Genomic DNA, 27,362 nt, shown 5'->3' with positions numbered 1-27,362 from the left:
TGGCATGTGACTGGAGCCCTTGTCACTTTCCGAGTGGTTTAAATCTAGGGGTTGTGTTCTCACTTTGCGCTAAGCCATGACTTTGTGTGATTTTGGCTTATCAAACTGTGTAGACCCAGCCAGTGATTGCTTGCACAACAACCCCTGATGAGTAAACCATGGCTAAATAATACGAGAGGCCGGATATGACCGGGGCGTGATATCATAATGGCAGAAGTGTCGGAAACCCTTGTTGGTTGTCAGACCGGTTTTAGAACTGCGAGTAAATATTTGGTTGGCCTGCTTAGTTGATGTCTACTCGCAGCCCTGCTAGTTGGCTGCAGGAGTTTCTGGCTTCCCTCATGCCGCAGACCTCTGGCCCTGAAGGAATCGTGGCGAGGTTGGTGAGCCCCTTTTGCCTGTAGGCCCAGATGTTTCCTGTTTCCCAGGCTCCTTCCTTTTCAAAAGGAATGGCGTTCACTGTTGAAGAATGAGGGCTTCTCCTGATGGCACTCTCAAGCTGACCTTTTAAAAGCAATTGTGGGGAAAGGCGCCTGTCAAACCAAGCGCTCTGCTTCTCTTCTGGAACGCCAAAAACGAGCGTGTGTTTCTGCTTGCTTGCGCTATGAAGCCTACAGGGTGGGTCAGGGCTGAGCCCAATCTTTGGAAAGCATGCGTGCCCTAGAGCTGTTTTCGCTGCTTATCTGGGCCAGGCTCAGTCGAAGAGAAGCTGCTGGGTTTTGATCACGCTGGTCACCGTAGCACTGCAGGGTGGCGCCCCCTTGGCTTGCTTCTGGGGCCAATGCGATGCTTCCTAGTCGCAGGCCTCCTTCCAGAGAGCAGCCGCTCAAAAGCATCTGACGCCCAGGCCATTTCTGCCAGCCTAAGGCCGTATCCCTGGGAAAGACTTGCTTAATGGCGCTGGCGGCCTCCCATGAGGCAGCTGGGTGGGGTCCATTTGCAGTCACGCAAAGCCTTTTCAGCAAGCTCCCCGTAGCGCTTCCCACAGCTTGGCCTCCTAACGTCTTTCGCGACCGTGGAAATTGCCAGCTGCTGCTGTTTTTTCCATTAAACCACATTGAGGGCAGCGTATCCCTTGCTGCAGATCAGCACAAAGCTGTTTCCCTTCGCTCTGCCTTGCCCTGCCCAGCCCAGCTCCAAATGCAAATGCTTCCTGCTTCTCATTCAGCCTTTCCCCAATTTTAAGGCATTTGTGCTGCTGTCGCTGTCTAGCAGAGAGGAACTTTAACTCGCCAGACCTGCTGGAAGATCTCTCTATAGGACCTGCCGGTGGCTTTGGAAACTAGCAGATCCTTCTCGCTTGAAACATCCTGCTCTCTGTGATCCGGCTTAAGCTTGATGTAAACCTGGTTCAGCAAACCTTAATTATGCGTGACCCAACCGCTGTTTCAGACAGGGTAGCCACAGATCCAGGTGGTCTAAAGCAACCTTGTTTACTCAGCCTCAAGTTCTTCGGCCTTTGGAACCTCTGGCAGGAGACGTTGGGGACTGGGAACAGCCGCAGATGACGAGGCAATGCAGCATCTCAGTTCCACAAGCTTAACCTGATTCCAAGCGGTCACGATTCCTCTCCATACCTGTGCGTGGGAGGAGCTAATGAGGGAGGAGGCACCTGGTGGATGTAAGACCTGCTTGTCTGCTGTTGGAATGGGGCTTCTGCGACTGACTGCTGCTTCTCTTACTGGGAAGGAAATGGCTGCCCAGGGAAGAAAGGAAGGAATTATTTATCCCAAAGAGGACGGGACCCTTACATTCTTTGCATCCTTCTTCCCCACCATTTCCGTTTCAAATATTCAAGGAGAATCAGCGGCTTGCCATTTCCCATTGACCCCAAAGAGCAGCGTTTCTCAACCTTGGCAGCTTTAAGATGGGTGGACTTCAACTTGATGGGTCCAATTCAAGGTGTTGGTTATGACCTTTAAAGCCCTTCATGGCATGGAACCAGGCTGCCTGAGGGACCGTCTCATCCCCATAATATCAACCCGCCCCACCCTATCAGGCAGAGAGGGCATGCTGCGGATCCCGTCGGCAAGGGAGTTTCAGTTGGCGGGGTCCAGGAGGCGGGTCTTCTCTGCAGTGGCCCCCGCCCTGTGGAACATTCTGCAGGCCGGCCCCTTCGCTCCTGACCTTCCGGAAGGGTTTGAAGACCTGGCTCTGCTGCCTCGCCTGGGGTGGGAAGGGAAACAGCTCTTCCTGGGGGTGGCTGGTGGCGTAGAGTTCTCCCTACCGAATGTCAATTCTCCCACTTGGATTTTATATTTATTTATTATTTTAGTATTTTGGATGATTTTATATGTTGAGGTTTCAAAGGGATAATTTTACTGTAAACCGCGCAGAGTCCCCCTCACTGGGGGGAGACGGGTGGTGACAGAAATTTGAATAATAAATAAATAAATAAACAAACTTCCAGAATTCCACCCGTCTTCACGGCTGAGAAACACTGCCGTAGAGTCTGCCAAGGGCACGGAAGACATTAGACAGCTTCAGCGGCATGAAGGCAGTGGCTGGCCTTGTGATGGTTTTGCCCACGTAAATTACTCCTTACCCTTCCCGTCACCCTGTGAAGCAGATTCGGCGGCAAAGTTCTTCCATTCATGGTTGCGTGCAGATGGGGATCTTGCTTTCAGCCAAGGCTGCTTCTTTCCACAGATCATAGGAAATGGGAGTGAGCAGCAGTTGCAGAAAGAGCTCGAGGATGTCCTAATGGATCCCCCCATGGAAGACCAGTCCAATGACCGGGAGGGGGAGGAAGAGAGTGCCGCCCAGGATGGAGAGGGGGACGAGCCGGTCCTCCTCGAGGCCTCTGCCTCCTCAACCGTTAACCCTGCGTCCGTGACAGGGCCCTCCAAGCCAGAAATGAGGCTCCCGGTGAAGCCAGCCCAGGGAGGTGAGCTGATGTGCAAGGCCGACGAGCGGGATCTTTGGACCCACCCTTCATTCAGTCACTCAGATTTAACAGTCTTCGTCCAGTGTGCTTCTTTTCACCCAGTTCTCTGCTGACGCCTATTTTTTTGGTCTGGCAGATTCCGAGGAGTCCAGCCCTTTCACCCCGGTGGCCGAGGAGGACAGCGTGGTCTTCAGCAAACTCACCTACCTGGGCTGCGCCTCAGTCAACGCCCCCCGGAGTGAGGTGGAAGCCTTGCGGATGATGGCCATCCTGCGGAGCCAGGGCCAGATTTCCGTGGACGTGACGCTCTCGGTGCCAAACGTATCCGAGGGCACTGTGAGGTACCCGCCCTCTCCAGGACTTGGGGCTTTACCATTGGCAGCGCCTCACGTCCCTGCCTGGCCCTCCCCTCGCTGCCTGTACGGGAGGACTTTGCTATGTCAGAACAAGCAGTCTTTAGAGAACCCAGAAGTTGTGCTGTCTTTAGGAGGAAAGGGCCGAGGAAGGCAACCAGTCCTCCCTTTCTAAGCTGGGACCGCACGTAAATGCGATTTTAGGGAGGGATTCCCTGTTGCAAGAGTCAAAAGAACATGCTTGCAGCCACCCACCTCCTTTGCACGTGTAGATATGACATGCAATTGCTCATTTTAGTGTTTCACCAGGCTAACTGGGGCGCCTCCGTAGCTTAAGACTCGCGATTGACGAAATGAACTGATTTGCCGATCAAAGAGGCCTGAGGTGGTAGGAAAGGTTGCAGGATTTGCAAAGCTGGCCGCTGTCTCGCTGACCTTACCCCACACTTTGGTTTTCATCCCACAGGCTGCTGGAGCCCCCCGCCAACACCGAAATAGCCAGCTATCCCATTTACAAGATCCTGTTCTGCGTGCGAGGGCATGATGGGACTCCGGAAAGCGACTGTTTTGCTTTCACCGAAAGCCATTACAACTCTGAGCTCTTCCGAATTCACGTCTTCCGATGTGAAATCCAGGAGGCCGTAAGTTCGGTTGGTTGAGCGGCGGGAGGCCTGTGGCCCCGGGGCGGGGAGCGGCTCCGTGCCGCTGTTGCCGGCTGAGTAGGCCTGTCTTCCCTGAGACGGGCCATGAAGTTGGACTGCGTGGACTTCCACTTTCTCTGTCTTCACTCTCTTTCCTTCTCTGGCCCTCAGGTGAGCCGGATCCTGTACAGTTTTGCCACAGCTTTCCGCCGTTCTGCCAAACAAGCCCTGCTCGCGGCTCCTGCCACTCCAGAGACGCCGGACAGCGACATCTTCACTTTTTCGGTCTCTCTGGAAATAAAGGAGGATGACGGGAAAGGCTATTTCAGGTATCAGCTCCCTGGGACCGTTGAGTGGGGCTTCTGCTTTTACAGGGCCGTGGACAAGCTTATCGTCCAGAATTAGGTTGAAGGGTTTAACGTGCAGCTATTTCTGACCGTGCTTTTAGTATTCTCCTTGCAAAACATTTATCGGCTTGTCAATCTTGGTAGGAAGGAATTGAATTCTCATTGCTGCTGGCTGTTACTTGAAAGCATCTTCTTGAAAACTAAAGCTCCCTAGCTTACTCTCTCAAGTTTGGTCTGATCAGTCCGTTTCATACGGCCTGAGCTGGTGAAAGAAACATAGATTGTCCTGCAGGGCCCAGCCGTGGAACCCGGCTCTGGATCTACCCAGCAAAGGGGCTTGTGGTTAAGAAGCCTGAAGGGATTTTAATAAGCCCAGCATGGAGATGGCTGGTTCTCCATTCCTGGTAAAAGTTCTTTTTGGTAAAAGAAACTAATTCTTTTCCTTGCTGCTTTTAACTGCCCTAGATCAGAAAATTGTGGTGCGGGGGGGAATCTTGCCGTGTTTTCTTTCACTGTTCCCCAGTCCGGGATTGCCGTTTGGAGATGCTGGGTTCTGGAAGGTGGTTTGATCAACCAGCCCGTCTCGTTTTCCTTTTCTCTGAGCTGAGGTGCCACCTGCTGTTCAGCCTCATTGTAACAGACCAGTGGAAGCTAAACAGATGGCGATTTAACAACTTGTCAAATTAAACGGGTGTCCCTTTTTAAAAATTATTTGGGTAACAAGGAGGAGCCGTTGCTGGGAGTAATGTGGGGCATCCCAGCTTTTGGGAGGCTGTGAACTGAGTAGATCGAGGGCAGCCCCTGAGCAGACCCGTCTTCCAGCTTTTCCTTCCCACCCCAGCGCCGTTCCAAAAGACAAAGACCGGCAGTGCTTCAAGTTGCGGCAAGGAGTTGACAAGAAGATTGTCATCTATGTTCAGCAGACCACCAACAAGGAACTGGCCATCGAGAGGTAATGCGGCACCTGTCGGGACTTGTCACCTGGCTCTTAAGGCCTGGCCAGGCGGGGGAAGTATCTCCTTGTTCCTCTTTGCCCCCTTTGGTGCTAAATATTTTGTTACTTCCTTCAAACTCCCCTGGGAATTGCATTTTTTGGGGAGCCGCCTTGGGAATCCTCAGGCCCTATTCCGAATCAGGTCCTCAGGGTGGGGCTGGGGCAGGCTAAAAAGTGAGGACTTGTCTTTGGGGCAGAGCCTCAAAGCGTGGGTGGGCTGGCTTCACTTATTCTGGGCTTGACCACGGCCCAGGAGGAGCCTGCCAGGTGTGGAACCGGTTCGGCAATCTTTTCCTTGATGATTGCAGATGTTTCGGCCTTCTCCTCAGTCCAGGGAAGGACGTGCAGAGCGGAGACATGCATTTGCTGGATCTGGTAAAGAGCGCTCCCGTTAATCGCCCCGCCATCGGTATTCTCCAAAAACGCCCCCCGCTCCCTGCCACATTTTCTGGGACGCCCCAGCAGGAAATGCGCTGGGATCCATTGTGCCCTCGCTTCTGCTTTTAGGAGTCGATGGGCAAAAGCTCCGACGGGAAATCTTACGTCATCACCGGGAGCTGGAACACGAAGTCTCCGCACTTCCAAATAGTGAACGAGGAGACGCCAAAAGGTTTGTGGGTCGCCCGACAGCAGTGGCACTCTGGTCCCCCCGGCAGAGGCGAAACATATCCCCAAATCCCCTTGTCCTCCAGATCGCCTTGGTGGAGCACCGAACCTGGCTTACCCAGGCCAGGGATCCACCCCGCCCCCCCGGCCCTGTGGGATGATTCTGGGTTGGATTTAGGCGTTTTCCTACCCGGCCAGAAGATGCCGCTGGGGACGGGGTCTCCCCTGCGCTGCGTCCAGCCACAGCCCCCTCTCCGGTCATTTTGTCGTGCTCGCCTCTTCCCCTGCAGACAAGGTGCTCTTCCTGACCACCGCTGTGGATTTGGTGATCACGGAGGTGCAGGAGCCCGTCCGCTTCCTCTTGGAGACCAAAGTCCGGGTGTGTCCCCCTAACGAGCGGCTGTACTGGCCTTTTAGCAAGAGGAGCTCCACGGAAAACTTCTTCCTGAAGCTGAAGCAGGTGAGACTTCTGAGCAAGGGCTCCGCACGCCCCTCTTTGCCGAGCTGCGGCTTCGCCAAGGGGCCTGTTGCTCAGGCCCAAGGGTTGGCCAGGCAGCCTCAGCTAAACCCTGAACACAGCCTCTCTCGACCCTTTGACCCTGGAGGAGCCCTCGAAATATTTTCCAGGCCTCGGGGAACCCCTGCACCTCCAGGCTCAAAGATAGCCCAGAAGTGACAAAATGATTATATCCGTTTCGTGGGTAGGCCTGTCTAGATGCGTTAAGAGTGTTCTTAAACTAAAAATAAAGAATGAAACTGACCTCCTTAATGCAGAGCGGCCCAAATTTGAAATCATTTTTAAAATAAGTTGTGATCTCCCAGGGAACCCCTAGGGACCTCTCGCGGAACCCTAGGGTGACACGGAACCCTGGTTGAGGAACCCTGGCTCGACGGCTGATAACGAGTTACGGAAGAAGGGTGCGTCTCTGGCCTGGTGTACAATAGATTGGAACCTGGGATAAAGTGTCTGGTTTTTTTTTTCAATTGGACCATCCATTCCCTTTTTATGCCCAATGAGGGCTTGGGAAGATGATGCTTTTAAATCCTGATCTCCTTTGGATCAGCTGCTGGTGGTTTGTGCCCTCGTGGAGAGGGGCATGTTCACACCTCCAAGCGAGACAGGCATTTTGGAGGGAAGGCAGATTTCGCAAGGGCAGGTTTCCTTTTTCAAGCGGCTAACGGTGTTGGGATTCTGGTGAACATCAAGCCTGGGTCCACTGGTTTCTCCTCTGGCCCTGCAAGGTGAGTGTGGGATATAAGGAGAGAGATCTGTGCGGGCTGGTCCATCTTTGGAATTTGAATTTGCCCGTTGGGGTTCTGCAGCCACATTTCCTGATACGTTCTTCTCTCCTGCTGTTACGCATCCAGCTTCTGGAAAGCAGAACAAACCTTGGTCCTGAGCACTCCACTTCCATGCAAAGTTGTCCTTTGGCTGTAGGGAAATGCAGGTTTCAGATGTAGGCCATATCTGTTAGAAACACCAGGTTTTGTTTTGTTTGGTGAACCAGCACTCAAACTCTTTCTCCGATGGAAAAACACACCCCCAGGAGTAGGCAGTTTGCCACCCTTTGCCCCGTTTCAAGTGGTCAGACTTTCTGCCCCCAATACTGGCACGTTGGATGGAGGGGAGATCTCCTCCATACCGACTTTGGCTTTGACCAAAAAAAAAAAAACACGAAAAAGGGGGCCCACTCCTGCTATAAAGGGAATTTATAGCATATAGCAGTGTTTCTCAACCTCGGCAACTTTAAGACGTATGGACTTCAACTCCATGCTGGCTGGGGAATTCTGGGAGTCGAAGTCCACACGTTTTAAAGGTTGCCAAGGTTGAGAAACTCTGGCCAGTAGGTTTCTAGGGCATTTCTGCTAAGCTGCTGACCAGACGCAAATGTGCACCATGTCGCCCAGATCAAGCAAAAGGACCGAAAGAGCAGCACGGACACCCTCTACGAAGTCGTGTGTCTGGAGAGCGAATCCGACAGGGAGAGGAGGAAGACCACCGCCAGCCCGGCACTCCGCCTTCCACAGTCAGGGTCCCAAGGCTCTATGATCCCGTCCCCCCCCGAGGATGACGAAGAGGAGGGTAAGGCAGGGCTGGAAGGGCGACTCGCTCCTGCTAGGTCTCGCTGGCGGGCTGAGAATTGGCGACTGGCTGGCTGCAGCCGAGCCCAGACTTTTCTTCACGAGCCAGCCAGCCAGTCCACAGTGGGCTTGGGACGCGCTTTCTCTGTGCCTCCCTTTCTGCGAGACGTCTCGGTCGAGGCCCCCTCGGCCTTCCTGTGCCAGTCTACCCCAGATGCGCCAGGTTCTGCGCATCGCCCGGCTTTGTAATTGGAGAAAAGTGCGGGTCCCACTGAGAGCCACCCAGCTCCATCAGAGGCCACCCATTACGCCCGAAGGGTCCTGCGTGCCAGGTCCTTTGGATTCGTGCTGGAAAGGGGGCCAGTGGGAAGAATGGCCCCCTGCTTCACGGCGGGGGGCGGTGTGGCATGTTCTGATCTGTGCTATCCGTTCTGCAGATAACGATGAGCCTCTTCTGAGCGGCTCAGGAGATGTTTCTAAAGAGTGTGCAGAAAAGATCCTGGAGACGTGGGGAGACCTCCTCTCCAAGTGGTAAGCGCCCTGCTTCCTCTATCCCAAGTTCCTCGTTCAGGGAATTGTCCAGTCAGGAGAAGGGAGGCTCGCAGGGGCAGGGCAAGATCCCAGTACAGCTGCTCCCGTTGGCTGCTCGATCCTTATTCCTTGCCACCTGCAGAAGGGGAGTGCCATCACGACCCTCCTTGCTGTACAGCCTCTCCCATCCGTAGCCCACCTCCCTTCCCTGAAGCCTCCGATTTGCCCTTAGAAGGGGACCTGCTGTTCAGCGTCAGGCAAGAAGGAACATGCCCCCTCCCGCCTCAGGGTGTGGCTGCTCTTCCGCCAAGTCCTGGCTGAGGTCTGCTCCCTCCCTTCCAGGCACCTGAACCTGAGCGTGCGGCCCAAAGCCCTGTCTGCGCTGGTGAGGAGCGGTGTCCCTGAAGCGCTCAGGGGAGAGGTCTGGCAGCTGCTGGCAGGATGTCACAACAACGACCATCTAGTGGAGAAGTACCGGATTCTCATCACAAAGGTGGGTGTCTTTACGAATGGCCGTGCTGGGGTGGGGGAGACATAAATGGCTGTGACAGTGGCTTTGGGCTGGCTTCTCTGGATGATGGGCCTCTGAAACTTCTGGGAGATGTCCTAGCAAGGAGACTGGTCCTGGGGCAGTTGTGCCGAAAAGCAGGTGGCCTACCCCTACGGCTGCCCTGCAGAGCAGGACAATTTTGGATGCATTTTAAGGCAGAATTTTAATTCGATGGAGACGGTTCTGCTGAGCATCAGTGCTGTTTAATGGCTGAAGTGACAGTCTCAGCTTCGCTCATCGAGGAGCTTGCTTTCCCTTCCCCTCCCTGTCCGTCTGTGGGAAGCGGTCTCCGACTTGGAAGGCTTCTTAAACGGTCTCAGTTTCCCAGGGACCTTTGGCAACATCCAGCTTGTAGGATGACCTGATTGCACTCTGTGGTTTTACTTGAACATGCTGTTGAATCCAATGCACCTGCATGCTCTTCCACCATCTGATATTTCAGACTTAGGGCACGTAGCAAGTTCAGGGAAGACACCTGCCTCTCCTCGCCTCTGTAAGCAGGTTTATCTCTTAGTAACTTGGCAGGAAACTGATTCAGTTGCAAGAAAGGACCTGCAGATTCCCTGGCATCCTTGTGTGTGTCGAAAGTCACTGTTCACCTGTTTATTCCCTTGCCTTTTCTTTTCTTGCATACGTTTATTCAGCTGTGTGTGTATGTAAAGTGACATGTTAAAAAATGATGTCAGGACAATTCTACCTAAAACGTATGGCCTTAAGATCTGTGATCAGTGGGAGAGTGCAAAAACGGGTCCAGCTTCTAGCCCAGAGCCGCAGCCAAGAGCTTTGCTGACGCCAAGCCTCAGATGCGGGAGGTGGTGGCCATTGAGGGCTTAGACCTTAGAGCCATCTGGAAGGCTCTTCCAGGAATCACAGCGGAAGGCCCCCCTGAAATGAGCAACGGGGAACCAGGAGGGGCGTGCAGGATCCCTCTTTTCTTGTGATTTGCAGTGGGGAGAAGAGAGCTCTCCCATTTGGGCTCCCGTTGCAGTTGATTTTCTGCAGGAAAGGATGATGAAACGCACCTCCACAAAGGCCTGAGCTACTGGAGGTTCCCTGACTAGGCTGAGCATCATTGGGGGTGATTTGCAAGGAAGAATCGCTTAGTGTCCTCACGCTGCTCATGCAGCCTGCAGATCTCGACATGCATAAACCTGATGAGGTTCGTGCTGCAGCAGGCAGTTCCTTCCTCAATTCTGGAGCGCCGCGTTCTTGGCCGGCCGGCCCGCTCCCCACGCCAGGCCCAGTTCCTGCTGCTTCGGCTTGCACGGCTGGGCCCAGCGGCTCTTGCTGGGGACTCGGCTTGCCCTATTGATCCAGCTGCCAGGTGCTTCCTGTTGTGGCTTCTCAGCAGCGTGGCATGGCGCAACCTGCTGGGCTGCTCTCTCTCTGAGGTTGCCATTGAGTCTGATCATAATGTCACCCCCCGGTGGGACCACCCTCGGAGTCGTTCTCCGCCCCAAAGGCCACTCTGGATGGATGGGTCAGGAGCTGAGCCAACAGGCAGCCCAGCAGCGAAGCCAGGAACGGTTTCGATCCCCACCCCGGTGCTTCCCCATCCCCCCGAATTAATTGCTGCTGCCAAACTCAGTGGCAACCTGGAATCATCTCTCTTCTTCCCCTCTCCCACCCTCGAACTGTGGTAGACTCCCTCCCTCCCTCCTGGTCTTTCCAAAATCCTACCAGGTAAAGCGTAAATGAGTGTGCTGATTGAGAGGCGTTGATTTAATAGTAATATTAATAATTTTTAAAAACCCATGGATGGTGGGGTGGATGCAGGGTTGAGAAAACAGTGCTGAATTTCTGGGGGCTAGCCTCAAACGGTGAGACCTGGGGTTTTCAAAAGGGCTGGAAGGGGCGTCTTCTGAATGCTCCAATTCTGCTCATGCGCTTCCTCCTAGCTCTGCTTCAGTGACACCTGTCTGGATGCCTCGAAAGCTGAGGCAGAGTCAGGGATTCAGGCTCCCAAGTCTGCTTGATGCTCAGCAAGGCCGAGGTATCCTGGGAACGCTCGCTTGTGGCCTTTGCCAGATGGGCAAGTGAGCGGATTGTTCCTGGTGAGGCCTGTGTGGTGGCGGGGGCCGGACTCACGGACGGTATCGGGCAGCTTGGTGGCATCTTCTGCAGGAGCATTTGCTCCACTGCCCCGGAAGGTGGGAAACCGGACCCTGCTCAGTTTTCTCCGTCTTGGAGCTGAAGGGGCTCTGTTGCGTGTGCAGCTGCTCAAGAGCAAAAAAAACCAGAAGATGGAGCAAGCCGATTTTCAGCACCATATTCAAGAGCGATGATGTTCCGAAAGGAATCAGTGCAGTGCCACAGGGAGATTGACTGTGGAAATACTTCTGGGCTTACCTTCCTTTTCCACTGAGACCGGTGCATTTTGTTTAAAAGGCTGTCCTTCCCCATTTCCTCCTTGACAGAAGGGCCTTTGTGTGAACATGCTCCTCTGCCCTGACAGCTGTTGCTCGCTCAGAGCCTCGTCCAGCCATTTTCTTGTGCAGTTGCTCCCAGGACTGATGGCGTGGGGCACGCAGGAGCTTGCAGGAATCCTGGAAGTGGCCTTGCACTAGCTGTGAAATCATTCTCAGGCTGGCATGGCCTTTCCTCCTGACTCTTGACTTTTCATTTGACCAGTTCACATGCCCAAGAAGAGAACCCATGCCCAAGACCATGTCAGGCTAGCCCAGCAGCATTCTCACGGCCGTGGGGAGATCTCCCTTCCCGGCCCCGGGTCCTCCAGAGGGAGGCTGCTGTAGGGCTGTCATCCAGCTTAAAGAAATCTCCGTTGATCAGTTGTGCAAATTGTGAGCGAGGATGGAATGAGAGCCCCCGACCTTTGAAAGAGAAGGACGTGCTGTGCTGACTGGGGGCTTCCAAAAGGCGCCTTCTGACGTCCATTGTGGATGCGGGGTGCTGGTCTGTCCGTGATTCAAATCGCTGTGAAAACAATTTGGCAAGTGGTTGCTTCCTTGGTCTTTGGCGGATGGACTTACCTGTGTAGGAGAGGCAGGTGATAGATCTGAGGGGTCTTGTAGGCTATCCATAAAGATTGGGGCTCTGCAGCGTGTGTAGCCACAATGCTCTGTCCATCTTCTAAATAATCTGGCTCCTTCTGAGATGAAAGAAAAGTGTGGGAGCATGGGGGTGGCAAACCAGGGATACATCTTTTTAACTGGACAGCGGGTTTAAGTCTAGTCTGAGTAATTGTGCAGAGCTTCTAAGTGTACACACATTTGTTAGTGCCTGGATCAGGTGCATGGACCTCAGTGGTCCTAATATTAAGCCAGAAGTAGGTCCCATTAGCTAGAAACGTGTCTCCTTCGCAGCAGACTAGATAGGGGATGGGATATATTTTTGGGGAGAGGATGCTGTCCCTGTGCAGTCTTTAGGAGAGCTTGCTCAAATTGCAAACCTGCCACTTGATCGGGAACACCATTTAAACGGATGAAGCTTTTGAGCCGTTTAATCGACTCAATTAAGGGTTGCAGCTTGGAAGACTTCGGCAGCATCTGGTTCAAGAAGCAGTAACCAGGATTTCTTTGCAGAAGAGCAGCGAAATCAGGCTGCCTTCCCCTTTTTCAGATCCAAGTTTTCAAGGCTCTGGTCTTGAAGGGGGGGGGAAACGGAGAGCCAGTTTCTATGGTAACCGAAGGAGCAAGATGGAGTGGAAATGCTGGAAGGAAGGAGCCCTTTCTTCAATTGCTAAGTTATCACCTGTGCTTCTTAAAGGGGCAGGCCCCAGGACGTCCAGCAAACCCATCCGAGGCTGCCCTAAAGCCAGGTCCTGCTCAAACACGGGCATTCTCTCTTCTCTCTTCTCGCTGTAAATATTCCAAGTCCAGATTTCAGCACACTTCCCACAGGGAGCCTGTTCTTATGAAAGGTCTCAGCAAAATATCAAACAGGAACATTAACTGTTGGGGCCAAAGGGATTTGGAAATCAGGCTGACTCCACTGGGCCACGAGAACAGGAAATGCTCAAGGGCCACCTCCTTTGCCAAAGGAGAGCCAAGTGGGACCCCCAGCTGGCTGAAGACCTGGATCCCCGTTCAGTCCGATGCTCCCACCGGGAGAGGAGGGCAGGGTTCTACTTCTACTTCTGTGAAGCCACGCTGGGCCATGGGATGAGGAGCTGGCCACGCAGACCCTCTCCGGATTTCAGCTTGTCTGTCGAACCCCACGGGCCACACGCACGCAAGGGTCATCCTGATGGACCTTGGTCACAGGCGCGCGTCTGCTTCGCTGAGGAGGTCGTCGGGGCCGTCTTGCAGCTTCTCCCCTTGTGCATGTTGGAGGTTTTTTGGGGGGAGAGTGTCAGTTGCTGCTGCACGTTCCCCAGGTTGGCTGCTGGGATTCCTCTCTGGCCTTGTGCTCCCACTGAGGGGGCTGCTGAACTGCGGCAGGAGGAGGGATGAGACCCCCTCCCAGCAGCCCAAGCGAGGGGGGATGTGGGGGCCAGATGCCTATGGGGCTTGGCATCCCCTCTCCCCTGCCTACCCTTGGCCATCTTCACCTGGAGGACGAGTGTGCCCTTGGGCTGCCGCAAGCCTGGGCAGAGCTGGTGCGCGGGGGAGGGGGGCGCGATTGGCCGATCCCCCGCCCCCGTGCCAGAGGAACTTTCTGCAGGGCGGTGGGACCCTGCGGCTCGCCACCCAGGCTTGGCAGCGCGGGGGAGAGCGAGCGCGCGAGGAGGAGCCGGGCGCAGGCGCGCGACCACCGAGCCTGCGGGGCCGCCGGGCGGAGGGAGGGAGCCGGCCCTGGGCTGCGCCGTCCTCCCCTCCGGGACCTGCGGCGGGCAGCTGCCGGCCTCTGCCGGACGCCCCAGGCAGGCGGCCGGCGAGCGCTCGCCTCGGTCTTCCGAGCCGCAGGTAGGCGGGGGGCGCCCGGCTCAGGAGCATCCCTCCTCCGGCGGATCGGACCCGGCGAGCGGGTGGGCGGCCGGCCGGCCCCTCTCCCGCAGTGTTGGGGGCGGGGAGGCGCCTGGCGCATCCGGGGAGGGGGATGCTGTGAAACGCCCCCGCCTTTCTTCCTCCCTCGCCTTCGAGGAGCCGCCCCCACGTGGCTCGGCTGGCACGCCTCCCGGCGCCCGCCCGCCCCCTCGCAGCCGGCGCACCGCCGACCCCCCAGCAGCAGCGGACCCAGCCAGCCAGCCAGCCAACCAGCCGGCCGGGCGGCGCAGCTGGAGGAGGGGGCGGCGGCCGCCACCGGCGAGCCAGGCGGGAGCGCTGCGGACAATGCCCGGGCGCCCGCCGCGCCGCTCCGCGCCTTCCCCGGAGCAGCCGCCGCGCGCGCAGCCGCCGCCGCCGCCGCCGCAATGACAGCCGCAGCAGCAGCAGCCGGGCAGCCGCCGGCGTGAGGGGGCCGCGGGCGCCATTGCGAGATGAACGCCTCCCTGGACGGCGGCGGCCCCGGCCCCGGCCCCAGCAACGGGAGCAGCGGGGGCGGCGGGCGGCCCTTCTGCCTGCTGTCCGCCGGCTACCCGGAGAGCCTGGATGTCTGCCTGCTGGAGGCGATCGTGGTGGTCTTCCTGACCGTGCTCATCATCTCGGGCAACCTGGTCGTCATCCTTGTCTTCCACTGCGCGCCGCTGCTCAACCACCACACCACCAGCTACTTCATCCAGACCATGGCCTACGCTGACCTGCTGGTCGGGGTGAGCTGCCTGGTGCCCTCGCTCTCCCTGCTGCGCCACCCCATCGCCTTCCTGCCCGAGTCGCTGGTCTGCAAGGTCTTCGGCTACGTGGTCTCGGTGCTGAAGAGTGTCTCCATGGCCTCGCTGGCCTGCATCAGCCTGGACCGCTACCTTGCCATCACCAAGCCCCTCACCTACAGCACCCTGGTCACCCCCTGCCGCCTGCGCGCCTGCATCCTGCTGCTCTGGCTGTACTCGGGCGCCGTCTTCCTGCCCGCCTTCTTCGAGTGGGGGAAGCCCGGCTACCACGGGGACGTCTTCCAGTGGTGCGCTGACTCCTGGGACACCCGGGCTGTCTTCACCCTGTTCGTCGTGGTCATGCTGTACGCGCCAGCCGCCTTCGTCGTCTGCTTCACCTACGTTAGCATCTTCCGCATCTGCCAGCAGCATACCCGGGAGATCAACGAGCGGCGGGTGCGCTTCAGCTCCCAGGAAGGGGAGGCCGCCGAGGCGCAGCCCTGCCCGGACAAGCGCTATGCCATGGTTCTCCTGCGCATCACCAGCGTCTTCTACATCCTGTGGCTGCCCTACATCATCTACTTCCTCCTGGAGAGCTCCTCTGTCTACCACAGCCGCCTGGCCTCCTTCTTGACCACCTGGCTGGCCATCAGCAACAGCTTTTGCAACTGTGTTATCTACAGCTTGTCCAACAGTGTCTTTCAGAAAGGGTTGAAGCACCTCTCGGGCGCCCTTTGCACGCCTTGCGCCAGGCACCGGGCAGCCAAGGAGTCCTCCGCCTCCCGGAGCAAAAGGCCTTCCAACGGGTGCCACGCCTGACGCGCTGGCCACAAATTACGAGACGTCCAGATTTGCAAAAAGGGAGGCCCCGCATGCTCGCAATCTTCCCAGAGGATCTCAAAGAACCGAGGGTTTCCGCCAGCACGTGCTGTCAGTTACCGGGTTTTGCTTTAGGGAGGCCCTGGTGGGAAGCGGGACGCGTCCACTTTGACCGGGGTTGTGTGCGTCTCCTCCTTGGAGTGACCGGTGGACGCCCTACAGTGCCAGCCAGGGACCCTTGTGTTCTTCCTTGCCACTTTGGTGTTCGGAGATCTGTGGTCTGTCAGTGCGGGAGTGTGTAAATGGTTTAATAGTGTATTCTTTGATTTGTGCGTGCATATGCCAAAGTATATTTCAAAATCTTTTGGGTCCAAATAATGGTTATCCCTCTCCCCCTCCCCGTTTCCCCCTCTTACGCCTGTAGCCAATAATGTAAACACTTGAACATTGGATTCCAGTGCCGTGAACCGGCGGTGCCCTTTAGGCTTTTTATAACTGTGGTTATTCCTCCTCCCTGCCCCCTTTTTGCCACCTCTGTCCCACCAGGTCGTTCATTTGTGATTTAAAATACCATATTTGCATTTTTCTTAAAAAAAATAATGACTTGTCTGTGTAGTAAACAAATGACTTTGGAGCAGACCAAATTAGCAGATGAATAAAGTGTTTCCTTTTTTCCCGGTTTTTTTTTTTTTTAAGTAAGCGGAGAAAAGAAATATTTATTTTGTCCTTTCTTTGATTTGGATTTTGTAGGCAACAGCTTGGGGATGGAGTCATATGCTCCACAGGGTGGTTGGGAAACAACATACCAAGCTTGTTTTTTTTGTGTTTGTTTGTTTGGAGGAAGTTTGTCAAAACAGATTCTCTTTTAAAAAAATCTAAATTACTGATTGCTTTAATAGGGAAAAGCTTCTGAAAAGCTGAATGATGAAATGTTTGTGTTGAGATCCTGACTGAATCCTTGGAACTCTGAAGCCTGTTGAAAATGCTTCAGGCTCCTCTACGTTTTGATAAAGGTGAAATGCAAAGAGAGAGGAGTGCGCTTACCGGCCCACCTTCAAGAGAACAACAAGATGGTCAACTTGTTTCACGTCCTAGTCGGATACTTCGTAGGGCCTGCCTGTGTTGGGGGAAAAAAAGTCCATTTTGTACTCAGACCAAGTATCAACTTTGTGTCTAAAGAAAAGCAGTTCTGGGGCAGAAGAATTGAGGCTAGGAGTTGCCAGCTGTAGCTTTGAGAAGCCCCTCGCGGAAAAGGCAAAGCTATTGGTGGCTGCTAGTCCTTAGGGTTATATATATGGACAGGGTTATATATATGGAACTGCTATGGACAGGGGCAGCCTACCTTTGAATACCAGTTGCTGCAGGGAGGCCACTGTTCTCACGCCTTGGTTGTGGGCTTTTTGCCTGCCCATTGTTGGAAACAGGACGCTATGCCAGACAGGAGTTTCGTATTAAACAAGGCTTCCTTTTTTCCCCTTTTTTTTTAACTTGCCGGTTTGAGGGCCAACAACTTTGGCAGTTCCCCGGCTGCCAGCAAACTTAGTCTCACCTCTCCCCACATCCCCCCGGTCTGCGGGCCAGCGACTAAGATTTTGCTAGTCATTTTCAAAGCGTTTCCTGGGTGATCCTCTCTGCAAAAAGGGTAGATTGATTATTTATTTATCTGCTTCCTGGTGAGCTTTAATTTACATGGTTGTTGACCAGCTTGTCCATGTATCTCATGCTTCATGATCAAGCTCTTAGATGGGCGATTGTCCTTTTGAGGAGAGGAGGAAGGGAAACTTCAGTCTGGCTGGGGGTAGGAAACTTTACAGGGCTGTGAAGGTGGCGACAGGCTGGACCAGGGTCATGGAAGAACCACCCAATGGCCAGGTTCACACAACTTTCCACAGTAAGCTAAAGCGGTGCTGTGAAATGCGTGGCTCTGTCCTATTGTTCGGAACCCCGTGTCTTTGCATCTTGCATTAACCCAGCCTTAACCTTGCTTGTCTGGATGTTGCCTGTTCTATGAACACATCAGCTGCATTGTTTTTTAACCGGGATTTTAGAACTTAGCCCGATCCAGGGCTGTGCTGCATCTAACACCACTCTGTTTACTGCAGGCATGGGAGGAGCACTCTCCCTGTTTCTGGATCTGGAGGCTTTGGAGCGCCCCCGCTAACTCTCCTGGCTGCCCTGGTGGGCACAGCAGAAACACGGAGCCGGGAGGACTCCTTAATGTCCAAAAATGTCATCCCCCCCCCATCTGCAGCAGGCCAGTGTTAGAACCCGCATGGGCCGGGAGAGGCTGGCATATCTTGGGTAATATACAATAGCATCCCAATCTTTGGGATGCAAAATACCCAGATGGTAGGCTTCAGGCTCAGGGTATAACTGTCTCAACTCCAGCGATGCTCCCTTGGGTAGCTGGGAAATGGAAGCTTTTACGAGTGAGGCTGAAATATCCCTCTGAACTCCACAGGTTGTAACTGGGGCAGACTCACAAAATGCGCAGCAGCTTCTGAGTTAGCCTGATCCAGAGTGGAGGCAGAGGGAGAAGATACGGGGTTGGCGGCTGTTGTGGTTCGTACCGGGAATGCGGTGAATCAGAGCTTGGAGGCAGAGACCGAATGGCTGGAACGATCAACAGCAACCCCAGATACTGGTCTCTGAATGAGCGGTTTTGGGGAGCGATGGGAGGTTAACAAGGATTTCTGCATGTTTAAAGCCAGCACTATTTAACTGTGTAAAAGAAAAAGCGATGCAATCCCGGGTGTGCTGTTTTGTACGTGTCACGACAGCTCGAGCACCCGGCGTGCCTTTTTTTAATCTGTAAGTTTACCTATTTCAGGGAAAATAAAAAGCAGAGCTATTCTCCCAGGCGGAAGGGGGGGAAACAAGGAACAATTTCAGCAGCCCATCCTCCTCCTCCTCCTCCTTATTCCAAGAGGGAACTCTCTTTACTGTGTTGATACAAGGGGAAGAGTGAAAGCTGTAAACATAAACCTAATTTGTGTATTTATAGAGTAGGAACTTTTACAGATAGATTCTTTTGAACCTTTGGCAGCAGCTGCATATCACTGATTTTTGCTGCCCTCTCAGTGTCCAGCTAGTAGGAATTGGGAGGTTCCTACCAAAACAAAATATTTGCTTTATTCCCCACCCCCCGAGCTCACAGCACCCTGGAGACTTCTCTTAAATACCACCCCGTTCTTATTGGCAGGAAAGGAACTGGTGCTTTGTCCCCAAAACTACTTGTCTGTTTTGGTTGGTGGGGACATCTGCGAGTGCGCAATGCTTGCATGGCTCTTACGCATCAGGACAAGCCGGGCCTCTGGTAGCGCGTGGGATCCCTCGCTAGGTGCACGGCTTGGAAGGTTTTGCTTCAAGCTCAGTTCCCTGTGTTTTGTCTGGCTCACAAGAGCCCCAAGTTTGGGAGGGACGACTTAGAGGAGGGCTCCTTAGGTCCCCTTCTCCCCTTTCCATCCCCCAGCTGGGGGGGCAGTTCCCAGCAAGTTTCCACTGCAGCCTTTTCCCTCCTTTGCGCACTTCAAAGAATCTCAGCGTCGCGCTGCTTATGTGCCTGAGTCAGAAAGGGACAGGACGCCGTAGCTTCACCCAGATGGAAACAAGCCTTTTCAGGAGCAAGGGCGGGCTACAGCCAGAAGTTAGCGGGGCACTTCCATTTTTAGATGCCGGGCCAGATTACGTGTAATTTAGCATTGCCTGCGCATTCTTTATGGGTGAGGGGGAGAGGCATGGTTGCTGTGGCCACCAGGCAGTCACTGCGGAAGTAGGTAACCAAACCGCCATTTACACAGTTCAGGCCATGCCCTTGAGGAACATCCAGGAGTAACGCGTAAACCTCTTGTTTGGCAAACTCCCTTCCCCACCAATAAAGCAGAGGAGCTCCCCACATAGTTGGCTTCCGATGCCCGGTTACCTCTTGTGCCAAAGGTTGGATGTTTGGAAAAAAGCTCCTCACATCCTTTCTTTGTCAGAGCAAGAAGCGGATCTGGAGCTCCCTCTGTAGGGGCTGGGGAGCGTGGGGTGCTTCCTGGCACCCAGAGGGTCCCCCATTTGCCCACCCATTGAATGCCACAGAGAGCGGGGGATAGAGCGTTGTGTTGCCCTGCTGAGTGAGGAGAGGAGGCCCCTCTACTGTTGGTGCAGCTGGGCATCCCGTTTGGGTCCAGGCCTCTTCCTTTCCTTATCCAGAGTGCCCTTTGCCTCCCCTGGAGCCCCAGCGAGGGAGGATTGCCCTTGGCCTCTGCACCCCAACCCCTTGCTTGGTTTTCGGAGCTGATCTGAGTTGAAGGAAGAACAGCCTGCCCCCACCATGCGTGTGGGCGAATGGCCGGTGCTGGGGCAAAGCAGAACCAGTGCCCCCGGGCCCCTCGCCCCAAGGCGGCCTCTGTTTTGTAATTCTGCTGTTGCATTTTGTTGGCAGAGGTCCCTCTTTCCCTGCGTGCCCCCTTGATTCAAAAGCATTGGTCCTCCAGAGAGAGGAGCCTTCCTGTCTTCTCTCTCGCTTGTATGCTTTTGTCTTTACGTCCCGTGGCTTTCTGCCCCCCAAACCGGGGCTGGAGCATTTGGGGGGTGACTTGCCCATGCTGTGTCCGTCTTTTTGACCTTCTCCCTTTCTCCCCCCATCTCCTGTGCCCAGAAGGGGACACCTGGCTGCCACGCTTCCTTGGGCCTCTGGCACCCCCTTTTCCCCTATACTGCACTAGATCCGCATGCGAGGCAGGAGGGCTTTTGACAAAGTGCCTCTTTATGATTTTTCTTGTGGGAAACTTGAGCCCTAAAAGGAACTGAGCACAGCTGAAGAGAGGCTGGGTATCACTTGGGGATTTACTCTTATTTTTAGAACGGGGTTTATTGCCATATTTGGCCTGAAACAATGCCATATTGTGACTTTATTGTTTCCAGCCATGCCCGGCCGGTCCTTCCCACCTGCTCCCACTTTGGTTGGGTGTATTCAGCCGAACGTGGGTGAAAGGGTGGTGGCTGGCGAACATTTCTTTAACTGTGACTAATTCCATGGCTTGAGAATACTAGATTTCCTGTGCATAATCCCTAAGGCGCAAGAGAGGAGGTGGGGAGGTTCAGCTTTGTGGGACGAAATCTCCGAATCCCTCTTGGCAGAGCCACGCACCCCCAGCCAGAAGGAAGGGATTCTTCCTTGATGAACAGCAGGGCCTTTTATCGCTTTGGAGGCTAATGACTTCATCACGGAACAGCCCTTCGTCATCTGTGCCCCTTTTTTAGAGGCCGCAATAAACACGTTCGACCTTCAGGGGCTACAGGAGAGTTTGCGTCTGATGCAACGGATTAAACGACCCGGGGATGCTTTTCTACTCATTCTCTTTCCCCACCTGATACTCTCCTGGTATTTTGGACTTCAGCATCTTATTTCAAAGGACACTTTTAGGACCTTCCATGGGTTGCTTTTAGGACAAGCCTCTAAGGGATTATTCTGTATCGCTGGCTGCATCCACTCTCCCACTCCTGTTTTCCCTCCTTCCCTGCCCTTTCTATTTCCCACCCCAGACTGCACCAAGGAGTGCGTTTCCGAGAGCTTTGCTTTGTCTCCCCTACTTCAGCCCCGGAAACCCAAGCTGGTCTGGTGAGCCCATTCTCACAGCGTGGTATAAAAATAGGAAGCCTTCTCACACAATGGTTGGGCTGCGCTTGTTTGTGCTACTAAATCCCGGCTGGCTTTTTTGAAAAGTTTTATCACTTCCGGACACTTTCCCCTGCCACTAAACAGCGTGTTCCAGTAGCAAGAACATGGTGTGGGGTGGCCCTGGTGCCCGTTCCCGAGGCTGCCGCAAACCAGGACAAGGTAATGCTGTGTTTGCCTCCCTGCTGCAAGGGTAGATGCTCCAACTCACCTCTGCATTCTTGTCAAGGGTTGCTCAGAAAGGTGGCGTTTGATCTGGTGGGCATTTGTGTTATCACCCTACACGGGTGGGTCTGGTTCACGGCTGCAGTCTCTCTCTGCCCATCGGAAGCTGCCACATGTGGCGGTCCAGAAGTTGATGCTGCAGAAAAACACCCCATTGGGGTTTGGGAAGATTTAATCACCTGACAGTGCCTTGTTCACAGACGCTGCTTCGGGGACCCTTTTCGAGCGGGTGGGCCTGCCTGCGCCCGCTGCTTTGAAGGGGGTGACTCCCCCTGCCAGTAGCTCAGGATGGGAGCATTGGCTTTCCATGGGGGAAGTCCCCAAGTCAGTCCTCGGCGGCGAGAAGGATCAGGCCACGCTGACTGAGGAAGCCCTCTTTGCGAGAGCTGCGTGGATTAGTTCTTCAGTGCGAGGCACCCCCCCTCTCCAGGCCCGACATTTTGCCTGGCTCCTTCGTGCTCCCACAAGGCTTGGGTGGTTTGTAACCCTGGGCCCGGGGCTTCTGGAAGCAGCGAGGCAAATGATGGCAGGCCTTCAACCCTGGCTGGCTACGAACAGTGGGGAGTTCTTTGGGTGGGGGGGAGAAGCCAGGAGCAGGGGTCACTTCAGCGCCTGGTGGCGTGACGACCTGGTTTCCCTTCTCCCCCCCCCACATTGTGCCTGACTCCCCATAGGTGTCAAGAGCTGTCCTCCTTCCCTCCCTCCCTCCCAGGCCTTGCTGAATGGGGGTCTTGGCCAGCCTTTTGAAGTGGGGGAAGATCAGCACGTCCCCCTCCCCAGCACTGCCAGTCGGGGCTCGGATCTGTTCCGGCTAAGCCGTATTGCGGGGCCAAGAGTGGGGTGTGTGTGTGTTTTTTTCCTCCTTTCCTCCCAACAGGCCCCATGGAGTAACTTCTCCCCCAGGGAGCAAGGGAGCACGGATTGTTTATGTGCCTTTGTGCCTGCCCTTCCTTCCGCCTTGGACGAGGGTCCCCCTCCGAAGCAGAGCCTGCTGGATCCTCGGGCCTTCGGGTTGTTGCCGAAGCCACCCGTGTAATGGCCTCCCCTTTCTCCTCCTCCCCCTGGCTCTGCAGGAGTCTCCCCAGGACAGCGCCATCACCCGCGACATCAACCGGACCTTCCCTGCCCATGATTACTTCAAGGATACCGGGGGGGACGGCCAGGACTCGTTGTATAAAATATGCAAGGTACCAACCGCCGGGCTTCCTTTGGGAGTGGCACGCCACTTCTGTGTTGGCTGGGGTTCGGGAACAGCCCGGTGAGATGGGAATCAGAGACCCTCTGTGGAAGAGCGGGGCATGCAACTGCTGCCCACTAATGCGGCCCCTCGGCCTGGCGCCTTGCAGGGGCCTTGGGCGGCAGTTCCTGGAATCCCCAGCCTGCTTGGCCAGGGGTTCAGGATCTGGCGAGAGGCTGCTGCAGAAAGGGGCTTCTGGAACAGAGCTCAGCTGCGGCCGGAGTCTTCCTTTCGGCAGAGCCGAGCCCGAAAAGGAGGGTGCCCCCTCCATCCTCAGGGATAAATATTCAGTCCTTCATTTGCATTATAAGGCATTCTGCAGTGGGCAGAACACGGGAGGTAATTAACAGGTAAAAACCCTGGTGGTGTCCTCTTTTGATGGCCTTCCCTTGTTGCTGGGAGGGTCTCTCCAGCCCTTTCGCTTTGGCCTCTGAGAAGCCGCCTCCTCTGCCTTCGCCGGAGAGGGGCTGCAGCTTGGCTTCTTGGCCTCCTCTGATGTGCCCCGTCGGAATGGGCCATTAAAAAAGATGAGCCTCCCGCTGACTCTCCCCATTCCTTGTGTTTAATTCATAGGCCAATCAGCAGCCGAACAGCGTAAAAGCTTTGTTTGGTGTTAACATCTCTGCGTAAAGTGGCAGAGTCTTTTTCGGGAAAGGGCACCGGGCGGGAGGCCCGAGGGCATCGTGGGCAGGGCTGAGGCCCACCACCCTTCCGTGGCACAGGCTGAAGCCCTGGCTGCCAAGGGGGATTCGAGGCCAGAGCTTGGCTTCCTGGGAATCCATCGTCTGAGTCGAGTCACAGGCCCCAGGCCTACTGGAAATGGCTGGGCCACTCCAGCGTTGCCTCACAGGTATTGTCCCATTCCTCTCCCAGGCCTACTCTGTCTACGATGAAGAGATCGGCTATTGCCAAGGGCAGTCTTTCCTGGCCGCCGTGCTGCTTTTACATGTGAGTCCCCCTCAGCTCTTCGACAAGGACCACTGCAGGGAGACGGGGGGGCTTGCCTTCCAGCGACACCCCCGGCAGGACCACCTTGATGAGAGGCACCTTGGACCCTGAGCCAGGGTACAGGGGAACCAGCAGGCCAGAGCGCCCCAGCAGGGCCGAGCGTTTCTCTACCAGTTTGCACAAAATTCTGCCCTGAAACAAGCTTAACAGCATCGTTAAAAAGGAGGAGGGGAAAAAACAAACGAAGCTCCCTGCCAAATTCCAGGAAAAATAGTAGACGAACCCGGCTTGCTCAAAGGCCAGTGGTGGGACTGTCCTGTGGTGCATCACCACCTGTCTGTCAGGGGTCCAGAGGTTGCCCATCCTTGCCACAACTTCTATTATTTTTAAAATTTCAGTTCCATTACTGGGGCTGCTTCTGACATTTTCCTCTGCTGCGCAGACAGGAAGAAGATTAACGTGATTTCTGCTGATTTTTACATAATTAAGACCAGGGTAGCAATTTAGCACCTTGTTCCTTCCTTTTGTACCATTTCGAATCCTGATTAATAATTGGATGCAGTCCCCCAAAAGGAGAGATGTCTTTAAAAAAGGCTAGTGGGCCAGTTTCCACACACACACGCACCCCCCCCCCCAGTCCTCTCCGAAGAAGTTGGCTTTGTAGGAGGCCTCCCTCAGAGGCTGCCCTCCGTCCTTGGTGTAGCTGACAAGGGAGAGCAAGCTGTAGGGTCAGATGCCAGGGATCTGGAAACAAGGGGAGCGTCCCCCATTAATGGATTTTTAAAGGATTAGGGGCTCAGATTTCCTCTGTTGCACCTGAAATGCATCCTCTGGGTTGAATCCTTTGAACCAGGGCCCGCCTGGAACTTCTCACCAAGTGGGCCCGTCAAGAGCCTCTATCCCTGGCAAGGAGATCTGGTCCCTTCCTATGCCCAGATGGTGGGCATTTTGCGCTGTATTTCCTTGGATTCCTGAACACACACACCACCGCCTTTACAAGTTATTTTTAAACAGTTTCACGGAGTTGGGTGGATTTCCACCCCCCCCAACACCCTCCTGTCTCTGCTGTCAGATACCAAATGACGCTTCCCAGAGCTTCCGGCTTGTTCGTCACCCTGATCGATGACCTCTTTTTCTTTTTTTAAATTCCTCATCCTTCAGCTCTTTTGAAGGATGGCCATACCGTCGTTGACAACTAAATATAAAGAGGCCTGGTGCTTCTGTGAAAAACCAGACTTCCTGCTGGATTGACAGAAGCGCATTTTTGGGGGCCTTTCTCTAGCACAAGGAGGATATGTCAGGTTATTCCAAACATCCAAAACTTGAGGGATTTTGCACCACGCAGCTCGCTGGAGGCAAAGGCAGCTTCTGCAGCCCGTTTGAAAAGCAGAAGGGATTTTGGGTCTCGGAACCCCCTTTAAGGCAGGTCTCCAGAGCTGCTTCTCTTCAAGGCCCGGCGATTTCCCTGTAGTGCCTGTTGGTCTCCAGACCACAAATGAGCGTCTCTAGGCCAGCGCAGGGGTCTCTGCTAAAGGCTTCCTTGGGCTTTTGGACAGAAGCTGGTCCCTTGATTCAAGCCAGAATCTGCACTTGATCCACGCATGAATAAATCTCTGGGTGCCCAAGTCTGAAGAAAGGCTGCACCACCTTTTTTCCAGCCAACAGCAGCCCTCTGGCCTGAGTGACATGCCAAGAGCCCCAAATAAATAACCTTTATTAAGTCCGCAAAATGCTCTCCATGGGTAATAATTAATTACACCTCCCGTCCTATAAAAACATCACCTCTGTGGATGCAGAATTCAGCCCGCTTGCTGACCTGCCGATTATTACCAATAGCATGCACTGAAAATGACGTGTTTTTGGCCAGTGACAAAGCCAAGAAGGTGGCATCACATTGGCAGCTTAAGGTTTGCTCTGGATACGAAGGAAGAAGATCACCTTGGTGGAAACAGGAGAGTCTTGGGCCATACCCAATGCTTCAGGGGCTTGTGTAGCTGCACAACCCTGCCCAGCGAAAGAGGCTAGGCTTTGAGATGGCTCCTTCGCTGGCGTTTCAGCAAAGATGGCCAGCTTTGGTTTCCCCCGTTTGCCGGCCGGCTCCCCTCATTGGGCCCGTCTGCAGGGCCTTCTGGGAGAAGAAAGCCAAAGCACGTATTGGTTCCGGGGTGCCATGAAAGAGGAGGGTGTCCCTGGCAAGGAGGAAAGCAGATTCCTCCCGATCAGCAGAGTTCTTCCTCTGCTTGGCACATTTGCCAGGCGTGACTGCCCTGCAGGGTAGCCCCTTGCCCCCCCCCTTCTCCTTCTAGCCACCGATGAGCCCCTGCGCTCTCCGCTGGGCTGACTTCAGCCCACGGCGAGGTGAGCCGGTCGCCTTGATGGCTGGTGGGGAGGGCCAAAGGGAGCAGTGACAGACCGATGTTTAGATTTGGGGCCTGTTTGTTTAAAAATACGTGACAGCAGGCTTTGTTCCCCATCTTTTGACAGATGCCTGAAGAACAGGCCTTCAGCGTTCTGGTCAAAATCATGTTTGACTACGGACTCAGGGAACTTTTCAAACAGAACTTTGAGGACTTGCACTGCAAATTTTATCAGCTGGAACGCCTCATGCAGGTAAGGGTGATACAGCCGTATCTCCCCTCGGAGAGGCAGCCCCATTTTGCCAGGCAGAAGGGGGCAAGCAAAGGCTGGCATCGCTGTTAATCATTGTGGCTCCCTCAAACATCGTCCTGCGCTTTAGCAGCTGGGCATTTTCTGTGGCTGGCAGGCAGCTCTTCATGGGGCTTTTCTTTAACTGTGAACCCTGAAATTACAACCAGTCCAAGACCTTTGAAACGAAAGCATCTTCGCTGAACATCTAAGATTTGCCACAAAGATAAAGGGGGTAATTTGGGCATAACCTGGAGGTTGTGGAGCAATTTGAACTGTGTGTTTGTGAGTCAGGGATCCAGTTTGGACTTGATGCTTAGATGTTTGTGTAAAAGAACAGTCTGGGTGGGTTTTTTTGGTGGGGGGCAGGGAATGACATTATCTGAGACCAGGGAAAGGAGTAATTGGGTCAAACCGTTTTGTCCTGCTGCGAATACTCAAAGTGCCATTTTAAAGAGGAGTGTTTAACAATGGACAGCCCCTGGGGCTGACCGGTCAGCATCTCCGTTGATCCAGGCCTCATGGATTTATCACCATTCACTCCTCCCACTTTAGAACAGCAGCCCATTACAGCTGATCAAGGGCTCCCGTTCATCTCCCTTGTTCAGAAACTCTTCCAGGGTTGCATCTTACTTGGCTCCTTCCAGAAAAGAGAATATTTCAGTACGGTATTAAGCTGCTTTTCAGGACCAAAGATGGAAGGTTTCTTTCCCCTCCGTTTCTCTTTCAGGAGTACATTCCTGACCTTTACAACCACTTCCTGGATATCAGTTTAGAAGCTCACATGTATGCCTCCCAGTGGTTCCTCACCCTTTTTACGGCAAAGTTTCCCCTCTACATGGTCTTCCACATCATTGACCTGCTGCTGTGCGAGGTACGTAGCACCGAGGTGGTTTGTCCCCGATCAGCTCTGCTGAGGCTGGCCGTAGCCCAAAACCGGGTGCCTGAGAAGGGCTTCACGCTTTTGAAGGAAAGGAGGACAGAAACCAGCTGCTTTCCCCCCATTTTCCACTTGTTTTGTAGATGTGACATCATGGTTTCCGAGCATTTTTATTGTTTTCTGCCTTTGAGATGTTAATCGCCTCGTTTCTCAGAATCCACTTATTCAGGGACTGTATGGCCCAAAACTCCAGTTGCTTTGTGTTCCGGCATCTCTCTGGGGTTGTGCATGAGCCATCTGAGTT

At 54.5% G+C, this 27,362-nt stretch overlaps 2 protein-coding genes across 3 annotated transcripts in view; both read left to right on the top strand.

The window, feature by feature from the left end:
* RABGAP1 (RAB GTPase activating protein 1) overlaps positions 1-27,362 on the top strand; it is a 37,782-nt gene that overhangs the window by 646 nt on the left and 9,774 nt on the right. For both annotated transcript variants that reach the window (XM_063316377.1, XM_063316376.1), the window contains exons 2-16: positions 2,650-2,887; positions 3,024-3,228; positions 3,707-3,881; positions 4,053-4,210; positions 5,070-5,180; positions 5,531-5,597; positions 5,730-5,832; positions 6,119-6,288; positions 7,737-7,911; positions 8,348-8,441; positions 8,784-8,934; positions 22,421-22,534; positions 23,458-23,532; positions 26,017-26,142; positions 26,909-27,052. In XM_063316377.1, coding sequence (XP_063172447.1) covers positions 2,650-2,887; positions 3,024-3,228; positions 3,707-3,881; positions 4,053-4,210; positions 5,070-5,180; positions 5,531-5,597; positions 5,730-5,832; positions 6,119-6,288; positions 7,737-7,911; positions 8,348-8,441; positions 8,784-8,934; positions 22,421-22,534; positions 23,458-23,532; positions 26,017-26,142; positions 26,909-27,052 — 2,106 coding nt within the window. The remainder of the gene's footprint in view (positions 1-2,649; positions 2,888-3,023; positions 3,229-3,706; positions 3,882-4,052; positions 4,211-5,069; positions 5,181-5,530; positions 5,598-5,729; positions 5,833-6,118; positions 6,289-7,736; positions 7,912-8,347; positions 8,442-8,783; positions 8,935-22,420; positions 22,535-23,457; positions 23,533-26,016; positions 26,143-26,908; positions 27,053-27,362) is intronic.
* GPR21 (G protein-coupled receptor 21) lies at positions 14,369-15,462 on the top strand. The gene has a single exon (XM_063316045.1). It carries the CDS (start codon positions 14,369-14,371, stop codon positions 15,455-15,457), a length of 1,089 nt encoding a protein of 362 aa, XP_063172115.1. The 3' UTR covers positions 15,458-15,462.

This window comes from Candoia aspera, chromosome 16 (assembly GCF_035149785.1).
Source record: "Candoia aspera isolate rCanAsp1 chromosome 16, rCanAsp1.hap2, whole genome shotgun sequence".
Classification (NCBI taxonomy): Eukaryota; Metazoa; Chordata; class Lepidosauria; order Squamata; family Boidae; genus Candoia; species Candoia aspera.
Note: the sequence above shows the minus strand (reverse complement) of the source record. Positions and strands in the feature narration are given on the sequence as shown.

What these genes read in the sequence shown, in the direction of transcription:
- GPR21 (XM_063316045.1), top strand. Translation starts at nt 14,369, where the DNA reads ATGAACGCCTCCCTGGACGGCGGCGGCCCCGGCCCCGGCCCCAGCAAC.